The sequence below is a fragment of the Lucilia sericata genome, unplaced genomic scaffold, assembly GCF_015586225.1.
Source record: "Lucilia sericata isolate MDLA Ls3-8-SP2 unplaced genomic scaffold, ASM1558622v1 Contig000009F_arrow, whole genome shotgun sequence".
Classification (NCBI taxonomy): domain Eukaryota; kingdom Metazoa; phylum Arthropoda; class Insecta; order Diptera; family Calliphoridae; genus Lucilia; species Lucilia sericata.
Genome location: NW_023994049.1, coordinates 1,344,121 through 1,362,005, shown reverse-complemented (window position 1 = coordinate 1,362,005; position 17,885 = coordinate 1,344,121). Strand labels below are relative to the sequence as shown.

The 17,885-nt window shown below is 32.4% G+C and overlaps 3 protein-coding genes across 3 annotated transcripts; 1 reads left to right on the top strand and 2 right to left on the bottom strand.

Moving 5' to 3' along the window:
• Positions 1-954: 954 nt before the first annotated feature.
• On the bottom strand, positions 955-1,729 carry LOC119602783 (DNA-directed RNA polymerase II subunit RPB11). Its single transcript, XM_037954494.1, has 4 exons — positions 1,544-1,729; positions 1,384-1,473; positions 1,142-1,316; positions 955-1,077 (listed from the first exon to the last, which is right to left on the bottom strand). The coding sequence occupies exons 1-4, from the start codon at positions 1,594-1,596 to the stop codon at positions 1,042-1,044; spliced, it is 354 nt and encodes a 117-aa protein (XP_037810422.1). The 5' UTR covers positions 1,597-1,729; the 3' UTR covers positions 955-1,041.
• Positions 1,730-4,269: 2,540 nt separating this feature from the next.
• LOC119603257 (putative E3 ubiquitin-protein ligase UBR7) lies at positions 4,270-17,120 on the top strand. The gene is made up of 2 exons (XM_037955240.1): positions 4,270-5,360; positions 16,491-17,120. The coding sequence occupies exons 1-2, from the start codon at positions 4,439-4,441 to the stop codon at positions 16,865-16,867; spliced, it is 1,299 nt and encodes a 432-aa protein (XP_037811168.1). The 5' UTR covers positions 4,270-4,438; the 3' UTR covers positions 16,868-17,120.
• Positions 4,528-6,379, bottom strand: LOC119603265 (radial spoke head protein 9 homolog). Its single transcript, XM_037955250.1, has 2 exons — positions 6,032-6,379; positions 4,528-5,973 (listed from the first exon to the last, which is right to left on the bottom strand). The coding sequence occupies exons 1-2, from the start codon at positions 6,377-6,379 to the stop codon at positions 5,476-5,478; spliced, it is 846 nt and encodes a 281-aa protein (XP_037811178.1). The 3' UTR covers positions 4,528-5,475.
• Positions 17,121-17,885: the final 765 nt, after the last annotated feature.

The window sequence follows — 17,885 nt, the reverse complement described above, 5'->3', positions numbered from 1 at the left end:
GAATTTGTAAGCTGTATCCGATAAAAACCGACAGTATGTAGTTACATAACGGCTTTTAGGGATATTTATTTATAACTGCTGGACGACAAAACTGGACCAAGTGGAAGCCAACTACGTCAATATTTTATTTTTTATTAGTTTTTTTGTGTATGAACAATTATTTATTAATTAAAACAAGTAAAAATGTATGGTCGGGTATGACCGACTATATTATACCCTACTTCATAACAACTTCATTATTATTGACCATTAAGTTATTTTTTGAATGAGACTTTGATTGGGGGATAGGGTCAACCTGATCATTACGAAAATCGGCAGTATTATTTAAGGTAAGCCGATTTTTACAGAGATACAATATGTTTAACATAATTATGAGCTCAAAAGCCCTATGGGGGCTAGATGAAATAATGAACCGATTTTAAAATCATTTTCAATAGGCTTCGTCCTTGCGTCAAAGTTTCATCAAATTATCTTCAAAATTACGACCTGTAGCTTGATTACAAGGATTAAGGAAATCTCCTTTGATCCCCAGACCGTATTTCCAGGACACTTATTTAAAAGAACCCACAATGCTACATACACCAACATTGGAGCAATTCTATCTGGGAAAAAAGTGACCCTTTTTAAAATCCTAATTAAATATTCGAATACATTTCTGTATGGTACACAAATCGGCATAAGAATCCAGAAAAAAAGACACATAGTTAAAGTAATCCTTGAAAACTGAACAGAAATATTCTCTAATGGCTTCAAACAGTATGATATATTAATTCTTCACTGAAATGGAATTTTTGACATCTAGATTAATCTTTTAATGATATAAAGGAAAATGGTAGGATAATGCTAATAATAGTCGGGATTATTGACAACAGATTTATAGCAGATAAACTAGCCATAATTGGCTCGATTAAAGAAATCGAACTGACGCATCCAGGACAAATGAAAGTATGTAGATATAATTTAAAAAAAATGTATTCTGCCGAAAAAATAATAGTACAATTATCTTAAAATTAGTTTAGTTGTATAGTGTTATGCATATTTTTAATCGCCACCCTCTTTCTTTTCCTTTATAGCATCCTGAAAGTAATAAAATTATTTGGATTTTCAATAAATTACCAGAAAATTATAACTTCCAATTTACCTTAAATCTTTCCTCAAATAGAGAAAGTTCAGCTAAAAGATCAGTGATTGCATTCATAAACGCTTCATGAGGCGAATAATCGGCCGTAGTTTGAATACGTATAACAAATTTATGTTCCAAAGGATGAGGTACTTTGTAGCCGGCAAACAAAACATTGGGATCCTTTAACAATTGACTACAAAACATAAATGCATTTTAATGATGTTTAACAGCTTTCTAGAGGAATATAAAACTGAACTCACTTTCTAATTAAGTTTCCCAAAGTGTGATCTTCTTTATTGACTGTAAATATGGCGGCATTTGTCACTTTTGTGTCCAATTCTTTAATAATTCTAGAGGCAAAACACAATAGAAATATTTATGTATATCACGAATTACTCAAAGTTTGATTATTGTACTCACTTCTTTTCACCTTCGTAAAGTAAGAATGACTCAAATGTTGGAGGAGCATTCATTTTGAATTATTTCTACTTGAATTTTAAAAATATTAGTAAATTTTTTTAATAAAAATGCTGAAATGCTCAGTAAATAATTTGACTTTATTGCCGTATGGTCAGAGTTGCCAGATACTCTGAATAGAAAATCGCCATCTAGTCATACATAGATTTTTCTCTCTCCATATTTTTAGATGAAAACTTAATATTGTTTTTATTAAACAACATAAAAGTCTTTAAATATTTACAATATATATTTTTGTTTAATAATAAATTTTATTAAAAAAACTAAATCATATTTTGTTTTGAAATCCATAAAAGGTACAATAAATTGTCCTCTGGCAATACTAAACCTTAAAACAGAGTTGTTGCATCAGTTATGTTTGCAGTGTTGTATTTTGGAATGAATAGTTGTATTATTTTCAACAGTGCAGTAGAAAAAGTTGAAAACTGTGAAACACAATGTGTTTTGGCGAAGACATGACTTACTGATCTAGACGATTTCCAGAAATTTTTCAACACATAGTCTTTCATTTAAGTATTTATACCATAATCTGATACCACATTTACACTATAGTATAGTAATCTTGTTCAAAAAATCAACAGAAAACATGATATATGTACATATGTCCAGAAAAACTTACAAAAGTAATGAGTTAAATAGCTAATAAAACCTCTTTTCACTACTTCTTCATTAGCATTTTTACTCATTATTTCAACAAGTACTTGACATTTCTCTTACAAAGAAGTTGATTAGTAAGTTGTTTTGTTTTTTTTAATAATAAAAATAGCGAGCGAGAATACGAACCAGGGCCTTCCGTTTGTTAAGGCCCAAATAGACTACACAAGCGGCTTATCAAACATACTTTTTTCATTCGCAGACACACTACACAAACATTGCTCGTACAAACACCGATTTTTTCACGTTTTTGTGGACTTTCAAAGCTACAGACCTCAATTTTTCTTAGAAATGTAAATTTTTTTAAAAATTTGTTATTAATGAGTATAAACCATACAAATGGTTTGACAAAAATTCAGTATGTTTGTGTAAAAATCAAAATTTTTTAATTTTCGTACAAACAAACAGCAAGCATTTGTACAAACACGAAACACCCTCATACACTACACAACAGGCTTGCACAAACGTAAAATATTGGTATGTTTGTCAAGCCGTTTGTATAGTCTATTTGGGCCTTTAGTCAAATTTTCTACTCACCGCACCACTGCTCAGCTATTTTATTGCGCATCAAATAATGGCTTTCACATACAAATTTAATTATACTCTACACCACTTTATCGATCGGCTTAGAATCGTTTTCTGAGTTGATTAAGCTATGTCCGTCCGTCCGTCTCGCTGGCTGGTTGTCCATGAAAACTTTGTGCGCAAGGTACAGGTCGCAATTTTCGAGATAATTGGGTGAAATTTGGCACACACGCTTTTTTAGCATATTGAAAATGGTTGAGATACTTTGTAGCCCCCATACAACAGAACACCCCGAAAAGGGTTTCTTAGCTCATAATTATGTTAAATATACCTATATATCGATAAAAAGCGGCACGACTAAGTCTTATATAAGCCTTGATGACCTTGCCAAATTTCATAAAGATCGGGCCTCATTTGACCCTATCCCCCTTCAGTCGCCCTAGAAAAACAGTTTGTAATAACTGGGAATTCGTTATTAACGAGTTTAACTGTATTGATTTTGTTACATATTTTTATTGTTTATGTCTATATTAGACAGATATTTATTATGCTAAACGTCAAATTGTTATCATTATAAAAAATTAGCAGGTACAGACGGCATTTGTTAGCGTTATAACATCGTTATGACAGTGTTGTCTAAACAATTGTTTAGACAACGTTGTCTTGATAACAAACGTCATTTTATTGTAAAATTTGTTTAGAATTTAGTTTTTGTGCAATTAAAATTGATTTTTAACATAAGTTTTAGTGAGATTAGTGTTTATTTAAAAACTTTGCATTTAGTTTTAATTATTTTTATAAAATATATCATTATTTGAACAAAATTATCTGTGAGTTGTCGTGATAAAATCTGCATTTTGTTACCCCTATGCATTAACATAAACAAAAAACTGACAATTTTTCTGCCGACGTTTTGCCAAGTATCGTGATAAATATTTGTCTAATATAGACACGGGGAAAACTGTATGCACTATACAATATGTGGTAAAAGTGTATGCCTTTATCGGAATTATTAACACTTTTAAACTCTCTTTTTGTACCCAATGGGTTAATAAATCAAATTATTTGAAAGTAACATTACCTTTATTATTATAGTAATATTATTAATATAAATTCACGGGATATTCATTTTAACAATCCAGTTTTTGAGCATCTATAACTCCTATTATTGAGTGGAATTTTGAATTTAATAATGTGGCAACATTTTTTTTCGTTTTCTCCTTTACCATGAAATTCGATCACAAATGCTTAAAAATGTAGTAACACATTTATTAAAATTTTAGTAGTAGAATTTTTTACCCTACAATTTAATTCTAGTGTTATATCGCAATTTTCTGCCTGTTCAAATTATTTTTATTTCTATTATTTCTATGGAAAACATGCTATCGTTTGCTTAAGGGATTTTTTTTTAATCTAAAGAATTTGTAAAATATTTTCAAAATCTCTTTTTTGCAACCCTGTGTTTGCTTTTCGCGCCAAACATCTTTTTTGTTTTGCTTGCTTTGGGTTGGTTTGTTGTTTTTGCAAAATTATTGTTTGGTATCGAGTGGAGACAAATTACAGAAAAAATTAAACAAGTAGAGAAATTCATCATCAGTTTTTCATAAATTGTTTGTCTTTTGTGTTGAAAAGAAGTTAAAATCGTATTTAACAGTTAAAATGGAGAATGTTAATAATGTGGATAAAGTAGAAAATGTGGACGAGGTATCAACCAATCCCTTGGAGGAATCTAGCGTTACTATGTTAGATGTTTTGGAAGAGGAAAAAGAGTTGGAGGAGGAATATGCTGCCGTACTTGGAGCATCGGACGAAAAAAGTTGTACGTATATTCTTGGACCTGTCAAACGACAGGCATTGTATTCTTGTCTGACATGTTGCCCAGAGGCTCGCAATGATTTGGAGAAATGTGCTGGCATTTGTTTGGCTTGTTCTTATCAATGCCATGAGAATCATGAATTGGTTGAATTATACACAAAGAGGAACTTTCGTTGCGACTGTCCGACAGAGCGTACAGGTGTAAATCGTTGCACTTTAAATGCGGAACGCAAACAACCCGAAAAGGCCAACGTTGGTAATTTGTATAATCAAAATTTTCAGGGGTTGTATTGTACATGTCATCGCCCGTACCCTGATCCAGAACGTACAACAGATGAGCTAATGTTGCAGTGCGTAGTTTGCGAGGACTGGTTCCATTTGCATCACTTAAATGCACCCCCAAATGCCGATAAGCTTGTAGATGCATGTAGTGAAATGATATGCAGCGTCTGTATGGATAAGCATACAATTTTGCAAGACTACACCGGATTGGCATTGAAAAAAGTGGAAAGTTTAGATGAAACCGTTGAAGGTAATTTAAGTGTTGTAGGCAGTGCAGAAGTAACCAGATGTGAGGATAACGATGACAACAAATTGAAGAGCGATTTGGATAAAAGTATTTCAGAAATAATGAATATGAGTGATACAAATGGTTTAGTAAAAGCTGGAGAAGAACCGTCTGCCAAACGACAAAAACTGGAACAAGGTGAAGAAAAGACCGACGAAACATGTCGTAGACCCAATCAAAAGGAAAATTATGAAAAAGGTTAGTGCAAAGAGATTAAAGATACTATTTTTTGATAATTAAACATTATATAAACAAATAAAAATGTACAGAGAATATTTAATGTAGTGAATGTAGTATTGCGATTATTTCTGATTTAAAACATGAACAACAAGTCGTAATTTTTCTTGCCGTCTCCAATATATAGAAAACCATGCTTAGATGAGTTAATTTTATGAAAGAATGTCATACCCAACCAAATACAAGATTTAATAACGACTAAACGTTCATTATGCTGTAAATTTAAAGAAAACGCCTGCCCTTTTGGTATGACACACGCAATAGAATCCAAAAAGTCTATGGGATAATTGTAATCGGAGCGTTTAGATAGGTTCATTTTGAGATCATTTCTTGGTAAACGATAAATTTGATAATAGGAAAGATCCTCACATTGTAAATCATTTAAGCCGCGAAACATTTGGTTGGGAACAACACAGCCATCAGTTAGTTTGTATAAAGATCCTCGTGGACAAATGGCACATTCTTCAGTGATGATAAAAACAATTGCAGCAAGACGTTCCTCTTCTTTAAGTGGAATTTCTTCCGGTAGGCTGGTAGAAATTACTTGATTGGAATCAATGTCAAATATGGGATCCTTTAAAATTAAAAAGGGCTTAAATTAATTGTTTGTTTACATTAAACATGCAATTTACTAATTTAACAGTTGTTATAAGACTAGGATCTCCAGAAAATGGTTCACGACACACCATTGTCGCCTGAAAAGTCTTTGGATTATGTACGAATGGTAACATTAGCCATTGGTAGCCATCAATACTAAAGAAATATTTACGGTCCCTTAGACAATCTCTTGTGTATCCAAATGCTATATAATAATCTTTAGCGATACCGTTGATACGTCCCCAAAAATAAATGCCGGCATAACGATTTTCATTTTGCAGTACTATTAGAGAATTCTCGATTAAAATTTTTTGCTCTGGACTTAGTTTTATGCCGCAATACATGAGGCTGTCGAGACCTTCTTGAAAATATTCAATATTCATTTCTTGATTTTGCTTCCTTTGAGTTTATTCTTTAAATTGTCGACCTCCCCTTAAATATAAAGTATTTTGAAGTTTAGAAAAATATAATAAAAGTACAGTGACGAACTAAGTTCTTGGCACAATAACAGAGATGGGGGTAGTGCACTAAATTATTAGTTAAATCAATATTTAACTAGCACTAAATATTATTTCAAAAAATATATTTTTCACTAATTTTCAGGAGCTTAGTGGTAATGGAGCTTATATTTTTAGCACTAATATTTTTTAGTGATAATGTTATTTTTTAGCTATAACTCAATTGAGTGGTAGTGTAGAAAAAACCACTACACTCAAATAGTTAAAAATTTCAACAGTCACTAACAAAAGGTTTCAATAATTTTCTTTGCACTATTTTTATACCCTCCACCATCGTCAGTGGTGATAGAGGGTATATATAACTTTGTCATTCCGTGTGTAACACCAAGAAATATTAATCTGAGACCCAATAAAGTATATACAGTTAATCTCAAAAATAAGTATACAGAAATACTGACAATTGGTTTTATTTAAAAAAGGATATTATTTTTTCAAAAATCAAAAAAGTAACACATATATTTATTAAAAACAATTATGATAATTATTATTCACTAATTTTTTCCGGGTTATTTTGATTACTTGAGTTCTTATTTATTCTTATAAGTATACAGATAATTTCAATATGTATTTGACTTAATGATATTAACAAAATTCATGAAAATTTTACCTGTTTGAATGTAATTATCAAAGAATATAGTAATTATTTTATAATAAAATATTCTGTACACTATAACATGGAAAAAAATTCACTTTTTGTTCCGAAAAATTTAAATTTTTGATAATTGATCTGAATAATATTTATAAGAGCATTTTTTCCTATTTAAGAACATCTGGCTATTTAAACCCCCGGAGTTTTGGATCGAGTATTCAATAATATCCCTCGTTTGTTCATTATGATGCATTGGAAGATGATATTTTAACTTTTAAATTAATTGTTTCTTTACAATAATTGCAATCCATTGCGGAACATTGCCGTTTTTAACATAGTATAGCGTTCATATTCGATATTTAACGGCGATTTCCTAAATTTATATCTTAAAATGCGATATTAATAATATTTGTACTAGTGTCCATTAATTAAAACAAGTTTTTTGGTTCAAATCATCCGTTACACACTCCTAAATACTACCAATAATCGTCAAATGGTAACCATGTCAATAACATACACTACATATCGGTTCTGAAATTGATTATTGTCCAAAATAATAAGATTTTTATATTAAATCAGGCTCAATTAATTTGTTGCTAGAACAAATAAAATGTCAGATCCATAAAACATGGTTATTGTATCGAGTATATCAATTTATGATTGGTAGCATTATTGTATGCTTTGGAAATCGGAGTATTTGGAAAACCTGTTTATATTAAAGGAAATATATAGAATTATCCAAATTTCAAAGTTTATGTTGTAAGTCTTAAGAAATCGGAGTTAAATTTCGGTTTTTTAAGAACGTACTGTGTTCAAAATGGCCAAATCCATGCATATAACTGTTCAGCTCCAACAAGTTTCCCAAGATTTTATATAAAAATAAAACAAATGTGTATTTCGAATTTATTAGAGATGAAGATCTCTTTTTATTTAAACCAAAATATTACCTCGTAGAAGTAGATGGTTTTGTAAATGTAATTGCACGTAGTGCTTGTGTCGTAGACAAATCATAAGTGATTTATAATGTCAAACGAAACAAGCATAAATTTGGTGGCAAACAATATTTAAGCACCGCTAGCGGTTACTCGTTAGAATCTTCCAACAAAGTTGCAAAAAAAGGGAAGCTTTATAGGATTCTAACGTTGTTATAAATAGTATTTCAAAAAGTTAGTTAAATCAATTTTAACTTAAACATAACATTAATTTCGGAATAACAACTCTTTTCAAAAGTTAAAAATTCTATTTCCAATGCATCATTTGGAGGGTTCAATGACCACCAGATCCAAAATCCGGGGTCTAAAGTGGAAAAAATCGTAGAAATGAGAAAAAACTGTTCTACTAATTAATTCCAGAGCCAATCGGCCCAAATTTCAAGATTTCGGAACTAAAAGTAGATTTTTTTCAAGTTATTGTGTAAAAAATATTTTATTAAAAAGTAATTATATTAATACAAGTAAAATTTTCATAAATTTTGTTAATATCATTAAACCAAATATATACTGAAATGATCTGTATACTTACTTTTGTGACGTAAATTTTGCACCTTTTTAGCTTCAGCTTAAATGAGAACTCAAAGAATCAAAATATGAAGAAAAAAAGTAGTGAATAATAATTATCATAACTGTTTTTAATAAATAAATGTGTTACTTTTTTGTTTTTTGGAAAAATAATATCTTTTTTTAAATAAAACCAATCGTCAGTATTTCTGTATACTTACTTTTGTGATTAACTGTATGTATATTCTTGATCCTTATGACATTCTGTGTGTGTAAAACACGCTCACGATAAAACTAAGCAATATAAATTCACCCAAAACATTCTTTATTATCCGGTACAGTTTGGTATTAAAAATCAGTAAAATCGGTTGACGACTTAAACATTTATGAGTAAAAATTTCAGACTACCTCGAAAAAATAACGTTTTTTCGCAGTTCTTAAGTAGTTTTCTCAGAAACTACCAAAGATAATTCGATGTATTTTGTCACACATTTTTTTTGTTCCAGGGATCAAGTATGTTCAAACTCATAACAATTGATCCAATATTTCATAGCCCCATAGCCCCCATAGCCCATAGCGCCCATACAAAGGTGTATATTCCCGGAAATTAGTTTATCGTTAATAACTCCCTCAAATATATCGGTATCAGCACAAAATTTTGTACATATAAATATAATATGAATAGAAATCATACTACCAACGAAGATCTCAGTCGGTCCACAATTGGTCATAGCTCCCATATAAGATCCACTTCCAAAAGTCACCTAAACGCACATATTTCATTGATAAATAAAGCTTTTGTGTAAAATTTTTGTAAAATTCGACAGAAATATATTTCGTCTATATATGAATCACTCTACGAAATTTTTTTCGGATAGGACCATAATTGGTCATAGTTCCCATATAAGGTCCACTTCCGAAAATCACTTAAACGCATATATTTCATTGATAAATAAAGCTATCGGTATAAAATTCAACTTGAATATGTTTTGTGTACATATAAATCATTCTACCAAATTTTCCCCGGATCAGTCCATTATTGGTCATAGCTCCCATATAAGGCCCTCTTCCGAAAATCATTTAAACTCACATATTTCATTGTCAAATAAAGCTATCTTCATAAAATTCGACACAAATATGTTTTGTGTACATACATATGAATTTACGAAATTTTTATGGAGAGGCCCGTAATTGGTCATAGCTCCTATATAAAGTTCACTTCCGAAAATCACTTAATCGCACATATATCATTAATTAATAAATCTATTGGAGTAATATCCGATTTGATTTTTTTTTTGCATATAAAACATTATACGAAATTTTTGCTGATCGGTCCATAATTGGTCACAACTCCCATATAAGGATCATTTCCGAAAATTACTTAAACGCACATTGACAATCAAAGTCATCGGGATAAAATTCGACATAAATGTGTATTTTGTATATATAAATCGTTATACGGAATTTTACTTCTGAAAATCAATTAATACCACTTGATTCATTATTAAATGATTATATCCAGATAAAATTCGACATGAGTATGTTTGTGTGTAGATAAGTTATTGTATCAAAATATTTGCAACAGACCTATTAATATAAAATTTTATGAACCTAATCAAAATTAGTTCCACATATGCATAAATGTTAGTACCCTCACTACGGAAACAAAAATTTTGTCAAGTTATCTAAAAATTTTATAGTTAAATGGGTTTTAATAAAAAGTAGCTTGCTGGTGGAGGGTATTTATGATTCGGCATAGCCGAATATAGTACTCTAACTTGTTTTTTTTTTTTAATGAAAATTAAAGAATATGATGATAAATGATTCAATTTTTTAAAAGATATATCTGTTAAAATGGAAAATACAGATTTTGTTAGTGACACTATGATGGACTATGCAGTTGCCTCAACAACATCTCATGCTTAAAGAAGAAATGGTTGAAACATCTAAATTCCGAAACTTTTGCCTTCTTCTGCTCAAGTATAACGATTTTTTCTTTAGCGGAATGGTGAACTCTCCTCGGAGAAATAAATTAATTGGTCAATTTTGTATCTCGATTGCCACTTCAGCTGCGTTGCCAGTTGCCAAAATGATGTGGTTACTGGATGTTTTTTAGGCAATAGCTTGGAAACTTTGTAAATAATGAACGTTTTACTCATTAACAATGTTCGTCCAATAAGTTTTTGGTTGAGTTAAACCATTTCTAGACTGACCTATTAACTTAAACTTTCAAATGATTGAAACATTTCTCTGTTGAAAAAAATAGTGCAGGAATATTTTTTTTGAACTAATAATTTAGTGTAGAAAAAATTATTTCACTAGGCTGTAGAAACAAATATTTTAACTATTTTTTAAATATTTTTAGTTAAAAATCAGGTTAAAAATTTTAAATATCACTATTATTGAGTGAGTCTTATATTTTTCAATTCATCACTAAACATAAATAGTGATAGTTAAAAATTAGTGCACTACCCCCATCTCAGCACAATAAGCAATTCAAACTTCTTGATCGATTTAATCGTCATATGGAAGATATTTTTAATAAAGAAATCTTTTTACTGGAAAGAGCAAAAAGCACCTCAAAAAATTCTCTTTGTTGCCTTTTAAAATTTTCATTATTAATTATAAAAAAGAAAGGAAAAAGAGTGCAACTTGGTTGAACTAAATTACAGTAAGGTCGAAAACCTTTGTTAGTACCTTTTTGTTTTTTTATATACATAATAATTATGTTTATAAACTTTGTAAATAAATAAATAAATTACAGTATTGTTCGAAACCTAAGCAACTTTTTTTTGGCATTGTACACAAAGTGCTATATATTCTATTTTAATTGATTTATTCAAAATTATAATTTATATAATTTATATAATATCAATTATATATATATAATTCATTTGTATAATACTATGTGTCAACATTATAATATCAACAACAAAAGTTTAATTCCATTTCGATGTGAGTTGCAAGAAAATAATAACTGAATTAACTCCATAAATAGATGTTCGAAACTTAAGAAACTTTTTGATCTTCTTATGAAAATCTTTGGTCCTTTTGAGTTCCAAACACCTTTATGGAGTAGATTAGTTTTTTTTTGGTCCTATTGCCCGATCACTACACTTAGCTCAACTTTGACAAAGGTTTTGGTTCATTATCATGCTGAAAATCGCAAAAAACTATGTTGTTCTGTTCGGTGTACTCAATTATATGATTCATTTTGTTGGCCAAAAACGTCCCAGAAAGAAAAACGATCCAACATTATTTGTGTTTCAACATCAGGATTAACTCTTCTCTTCAAAAAACATGGCCGCAGCCTTAAATTATTGCTCTCCATTCTGTATTGGGTCTTTGCTAAAAGGGTATGTTATAATATTTCCTTCAGCCTTTGAGCATCGCATACTCTGTCTGAATTTAAGAAGGAAATATGGACCCGTTTGTAAATATAACTGGTTTTTATTAGTCTTGCGTAATCAATTTCAATATTCTACCTAAAATTGTACAAAATTTTTGAAAAAATTGAATTTATTTAAGTAAACTCCGTCCCATGTCACTGCGGGATTCATAAACGGTTACATCATCGTACATTAAAGACTTAAAAAGCATGGAGGTCAAACAATTAAGGTTGTGGTCAAGATTTTTGGTGAGTAGAGTAAGTCTTGATGTTGTAATACAAATAAAATTGGATTGTTTTACTTTCTGGGACATTTTGGCCAACAAAATGAATCAAATGATTAAGTACATTGAACAGAACAACTTACTTTATTGTGGTTTTCAGCATGATAATGAACAAAAGCTTTGATTGCCCATCAATATCTCCTTAGAGACGCTGTTCAGCGTTTTGAAGCGCTGGGTCGGATCTCGCCGTTTTAGAAAACATTGCAGGTGGCGAATATATTAAACTTCGATTGGGATTCATTACGAACAACACTAGTAACTAATCTACTCCATAAAGGTGTTTGAAACTCAAAAGGACCAAAGATTTTCATAAGAAGATCAAAAAATAGCTTAAGTTATGAACATCTATTTATGAAGTTAATTCAGTTATTATTTTCTTGTAACTCACAGCGAAATGGAATTAAACTTTTGTTGTTGTTTTTATAATAATTTTGAATAAATCACTTATAATATAAAATATAGCACTTTGTATACGATGCCAAAAAAGTTGCTTAGGTTTCGAACAATACTGTATACATAATTACTGTATAATTATTCCGGAGATCTGCCCAGGAAAAACCCTGGGTAACTGGGGAGATCCGGAACCTTGGGAAGACTCTTCGCAAACTATTTAACCGGGCACGGCGTAAAAAGACCGCAGTATACTGGGATGAGTATCGTAATAAACTTGGTGAATATAAGAAAATCGTTCGAAAAGCCAAACGAGACTCCTGGAAACTTTTCTGTGAACAGGTAGATAGCGTAAATGACGTATCGAAGATAAAAAAATTCCTATCCAAAACTCATGTCCAACCGGAATCTATGATCGATGACACGGGCAGGAGGCTTGAGGATATGGAGGAGACAATGAAACTCCTAATGGATTCTCATTTCCCACCCGGTATATCGAATAACATAGATGAACCGATATTGGAGGAAGGGGAGGGTAACACGGAAATAGTAATTACAACTGACATGGTGAAAGGGGCAATCAAGAGCTTTGCTCCCTATAAAGCTGCAGGGCCGGATGGAATTTTCCCGGCACTTTTGCAGATGGAGGCGGGACTGGTTTCCGTACATCTGTCACAGATATTCACGGCATGCTTAAAATTGGCATATACCCCAGTTAAATGGCAGGATGCAAGGGTAATATTTATACCCAAACCAGGGAAACCTAGCTATGCGACACCTAAGTCCTATCGACCGATAAGTCTTACGTCCTTCCTACTTAAAACCTTGGAACGGATAGTCGATAGCATGGTTAAAAGCAGCATACCATACAATGACCTTAAATATAAGCAGCATGCTTATGTAAAGGGACGATCGGTGGAAACCGCTTTAAATGAAGTTGTCCACTACATAGGTGAATCTTTCGATAGCAAACTGTATACACTGGCAGTATGCATTGACATCGAAGGCGCTTTCAATAACGTGCACACTGATACCCTTATCCAATCCCTAGACCAGTTTTATGTTGACCGGGTGCTCCGTAACTGGATCAACTACATGCTAAGGAACAGATGGATAAGCTGCGAGATGTACGATATAACTATCAGGAAAAAGGTATTTCGCGGTATACCACAGGGTGGCATTTTGTCACCTTTACTCTGGGTCACCACGATTAATAGCCTCCTAAGGACCCTAACCGAGAAAGGACTTAGACCTGTCTGCTATGCAGACGATGTCGTAATACTTTTAAAGGGAAAGGATCCAAATTACTTGTGTAGAAGAGCTGAGGAGGCTCTGAATACGGCCTTGAGCTGGGCTCAACCGAGAGGCCTCAATGTTAACCCGGCGAAGACGGAAATCTGTCTTTTCACAAGAAAGACAAAAATTTCTACATATACTGATCCTTGCTTCTTGGGCAAGAAGATACCGGTGACAGACAAAGTTAAGTACTTAGGTGTAATACTTGACCGGAAATTAAAATGGAGACACCACATAGAGGATAGGATCAACAAGGCACATCGGTGCTGGGCGATATGTAGGAGAACCATAGGCATGAAATGGGGTCTTAGTCCTACTATGACAAATTGGCTTTATAAAAGTGTAATTAGACCAATTCTAGCTTATGCTTCAATAATCTGGTGGACTGCTTTGGACAAAAAGTGTAATATCAAACTACTACAGGGAGTTCAGCGTACATGCTGCTTGGGTATAAGTGGTGCCATGTGTACTACTTCAACCAAGGCTCTGGAAACGTTGCTAGATATTCCACCCATTGAAACATATATAAAATATGAGGCGGCGCTTACAGCCGAACGGCTCTTTACTTTAGGCGAACTGGCCAAAAACGGTTATAGGACACGTCATCAATGTATACTGGACACATTGGAAGGTTATACACATTCATCGGACGTGCCTGATCGCATACCAGACACTGAATATGTCGGAAACTTTGAAACGCTAATCCCAGATAGAATGTCTTGGTCAAGCGGAACATTAGAGCAAATACCAGTAGGAATCCGTTGCTACACGGATGGCTCCAAATTAGGGGACAAAGTGGGTCTGGGGTTCTATATTGAAGACCCAGAAACAGAAATATACCACCGTTTACCTAATCATAACACAAGCTTCCAGGCAGAAGTACGAGCAATAACGGAATGTGTAAATTGGATTAGAATAAATATGGCGCCCACAGGGCTTAATATATTTACCGACAGCCAGAAGGCAATTTGTGCGATATCAGGTGATAGAATTAAATCTAAGACCGTATTGGATTGTAAGAAAGCTTTAACTGAATACTCTCCCAGAGGTAAGGTTCACATCATATGGGTACCAGGCCACTCGGGAGTAATCGGCAACGAAAGGGCGAATGTAATAGCTTTAAAGGGAAGGGAGCTCGATGTAGTTAACCTGACAAACGCAAAACCATTCGACGCAACAAAAGCTGAATTAAAAATATGGATGAGAGAATCCCATAAGGCCTCTTGGAATAATGAAACGGTGGGTAGAACCACAAAGATTCTATGGGGTGACCCTGATGAGAGCAAGACGAGAAATCTTCTCAAAATGAGCAAGTCTGAGGTTAGTATGATGGTACGTATTCTCAGTGGACACACAGGATTACGAGCACATCTATACAAAATTGGACGTGCGAATTCAGACGAATGTAGAGCATGTGGAGAGGACAGTGAAACTCTGGAGCACTTTCTTTGCCATTGTCAGGCATTCGTCGAAGTTAGATCCAAGTATCTTGGAAGTGATGTTATTCCGGAAATAACATTCTTAACCAACACCGATTGGAAGATTCTTAGGAATTACGTCCAGGAAACTGAGTTTCTGAACATTCAGTAAACAATTTTTTTTTTTTTTTTTTTTTTTTTTTTTTTCTTGAATTGGAGCGCACAACAGGCCCGATAGTGGCCTAGGTGTATTTCTTCGGATTTGATGTAGTATACATCCTCCTATCAACCTAACCTAACCTAACCTAACCTATAATTATTCCGATCGATTTTGTTTTAGCTTCTCCAAACTCCGAATTTTGTAGTTAAGTTCACAAAAAAATTAAATTATATTGATTTTTTTTTACAACTGATTCTTTTTAGCTTATCAACACCAGAATCGTATTTTAATAAAGGTTCTTGTTATTAAAACTTTAAGAAAAAAAATTAATTTCATACAAATTTAAATTCCACAACTGGAAGCGGTTTCATTCCGAACGAATTTTTCGTTTTCTTTTTCTGAAGAAGCAAAAATACGGAAATAATTCTACTTTCGATCGAAATGGAATTCTGTGACAGGCCTGATACGTACACTTTATTAAAAACAATATGATATTTATTACTTATTTGCAATATTTTTATTTTTCCTGAAACGGAGATAATCCACAATATTTGGATTTTCTAAATCATTTTTGATCTTTTTCTATATCGTTTGGCTGCATTCAGAGTTTAAGAAATTAATCTTAAATGCTTCTTTTGGTTCACATACATAATTTTAGAACGATATGACAGTTATAGTTAGCCTAGTGCAGTGCTCTCTGAACCGTAATGACATGAACATCATTTCCATTATTTTCTTTAATCTCTGCAGTAATCTGAATATCTGGCTGTATCTGTATCTTGTGTATATTATTTCTTTAATCTCTATCTCTTGGTTATGCAAATAAAGAATAATTTTTCACTGAGATTCTGCGAATTCTTTTTATTAAATATGTATGAAAAATTATCAAATTACAATGTGTGTAGAATTTGTGACTCTATTAGTAAAAAGAAAATTATTTTAATTTTTGTTTTAGGGCCAACATTTTGGGGACCAGACTGGAAGGCCGCCTTATGCCGTTGTACGGCTTGCATGTCTATATATGAAACTGAAAAAATTGAATTTCTCTTGGATCCTGAAGATTCAGCTAAAAGTTATGAAGAGCGTGGCATTAAGAAACATGGATCCGAATCATCGTATGAACAAGGCATTCGTGCTTTAGCTTCTATTGATCGTGTACAGCAAATTGATGTCATAACCGAATACAATCGAATGAAGGATAAACTTAAAGAATATTTGCAAACATTTGTGGCCACCAAAAAAGTAGTCACTGAAGAAGACATAAATCGTTTCTTTGCGGAAATGCGTAATGAGAAAAACGTTCAAATTGGTTTGCCCTACATGTGTCGCTAAGATACAACAAATAAATTACTAAATATTATTAATGGAAAATTACATTTATAAACTTAAATAACGAATATATTTGTCTGTCTATATACATATATTATACATACACACATATTTTAATAAATTGCTAGTAATCCGCGATATTCGGTATGCATACATTCCCATTTATTATCACTATTTTTTTTTTCTCTAAATAATTTATGTTTATTTTTGTTGATGCAAGGTTCTTATTAAATAAAAGTTATTATACTCCCAAAAATATTAACATAATAATTCATTCTTAAGAAATCTTTAAGGTTTGTATCTAGTGTACTGTCATGTTGTTGTAACAGTTCGACTGTGGCCTATAATTTTTTTCTAGGGAAACATTTTCAATTAATACTAGATGTTGCGAATGCAAATGCCAAAGCGAATGCGAATAGTTTAATTCAAGTAAATTTGAATAGAAAAGTATGAATGACGAAAATTCATTGAGCATTCGTTATATCCCTAGTTAATACAGCTGTTGCTGAGTTGACAATCTTTGGCTGAGTAAGACTCGAATCTTTCGAGATCGAAGAACCATTGTCGCGGAACCGTTGTTGTTGTAACAGCTAAAACTATACAATAATCTATTTGTCCAGACCTAAAAATTGGGCTACTTCAACTGGATGCGTACATAAATCCATTGGACAGAGTGAAGTAAAGTTGGCTGAGCAGTTGAAAATGTGGTGGGTGTCATGAGGACCCTGACCACTTGCAGTAGGTACATTCGTTATAGACGGCACGGTCTATACGAGACCAGTAGGCATTGAGCCTGTTGCTCCATACCGATCTTAGTTGTGCCAGAACTACTCTTGTTTCCCGCGGAAACTGTGTGATGTTAAAGTTGGGATGACTCCTCCGGTGACATCCTAGGAGAAACTGTTAGTCAACATGACATTGTGTTCCTTAATTGGGAGGACCTTCATTTCCTTGTGCAGGTTTATTACTAAATAAACACACCAAGTACAGAAAGCCATCAATGTTAGAATAATCGGTCATT

Coding starts and splice junctions, on each gene's coding strand:
- LOC119603257 (XM_037955240.1), top strand. CDS start 4,439: ATGGAGAATGTTAATAATGTGGATAAAGTAGAAAATGTGGACGAGGTA. Junction 5,361..16,490: donor AAAGGAAAATTATGAAAAAG/GTTAGTGCAAAG, acceptor TTTTTGTTTTAG/GGCCAACATTTTGGGGACCA.
- LOC119603265 (XM_037955250.1), bottom strand. CDS start 6,379: ATGAATATTGAATATTTTCAAGAAGGTCTCGACAGCCTCATGTATTGC. Junction 5,974..6,031: donor TTATAACAACTGTTAAATTA/GTAAATTGCATG, acceptor TTAATTTTAAAG/GATCCCATATTTGACATTGA.
- LOC119602783 (XM_037954494.1), bottom strand. CDS start 1,596: ATGAATGCTCCTCCAACATTTGAGTCATTCTTACTTTACGAAGGTGAA. Junction 1,474..1,543: donor CTTTACGAAGGTGAAAAGAA/GTGAGTACAATA, acceptor TTTTGCCTCTAG/AATTATTAAAGAATTGGACA. Junction 1,078..1,141: donor TATTTGAGGAAAGATTTAAG/GTAAATTGGAAG, acceptor TATTACTTTCAG/GATGCTATAAAGGAAAAGAA.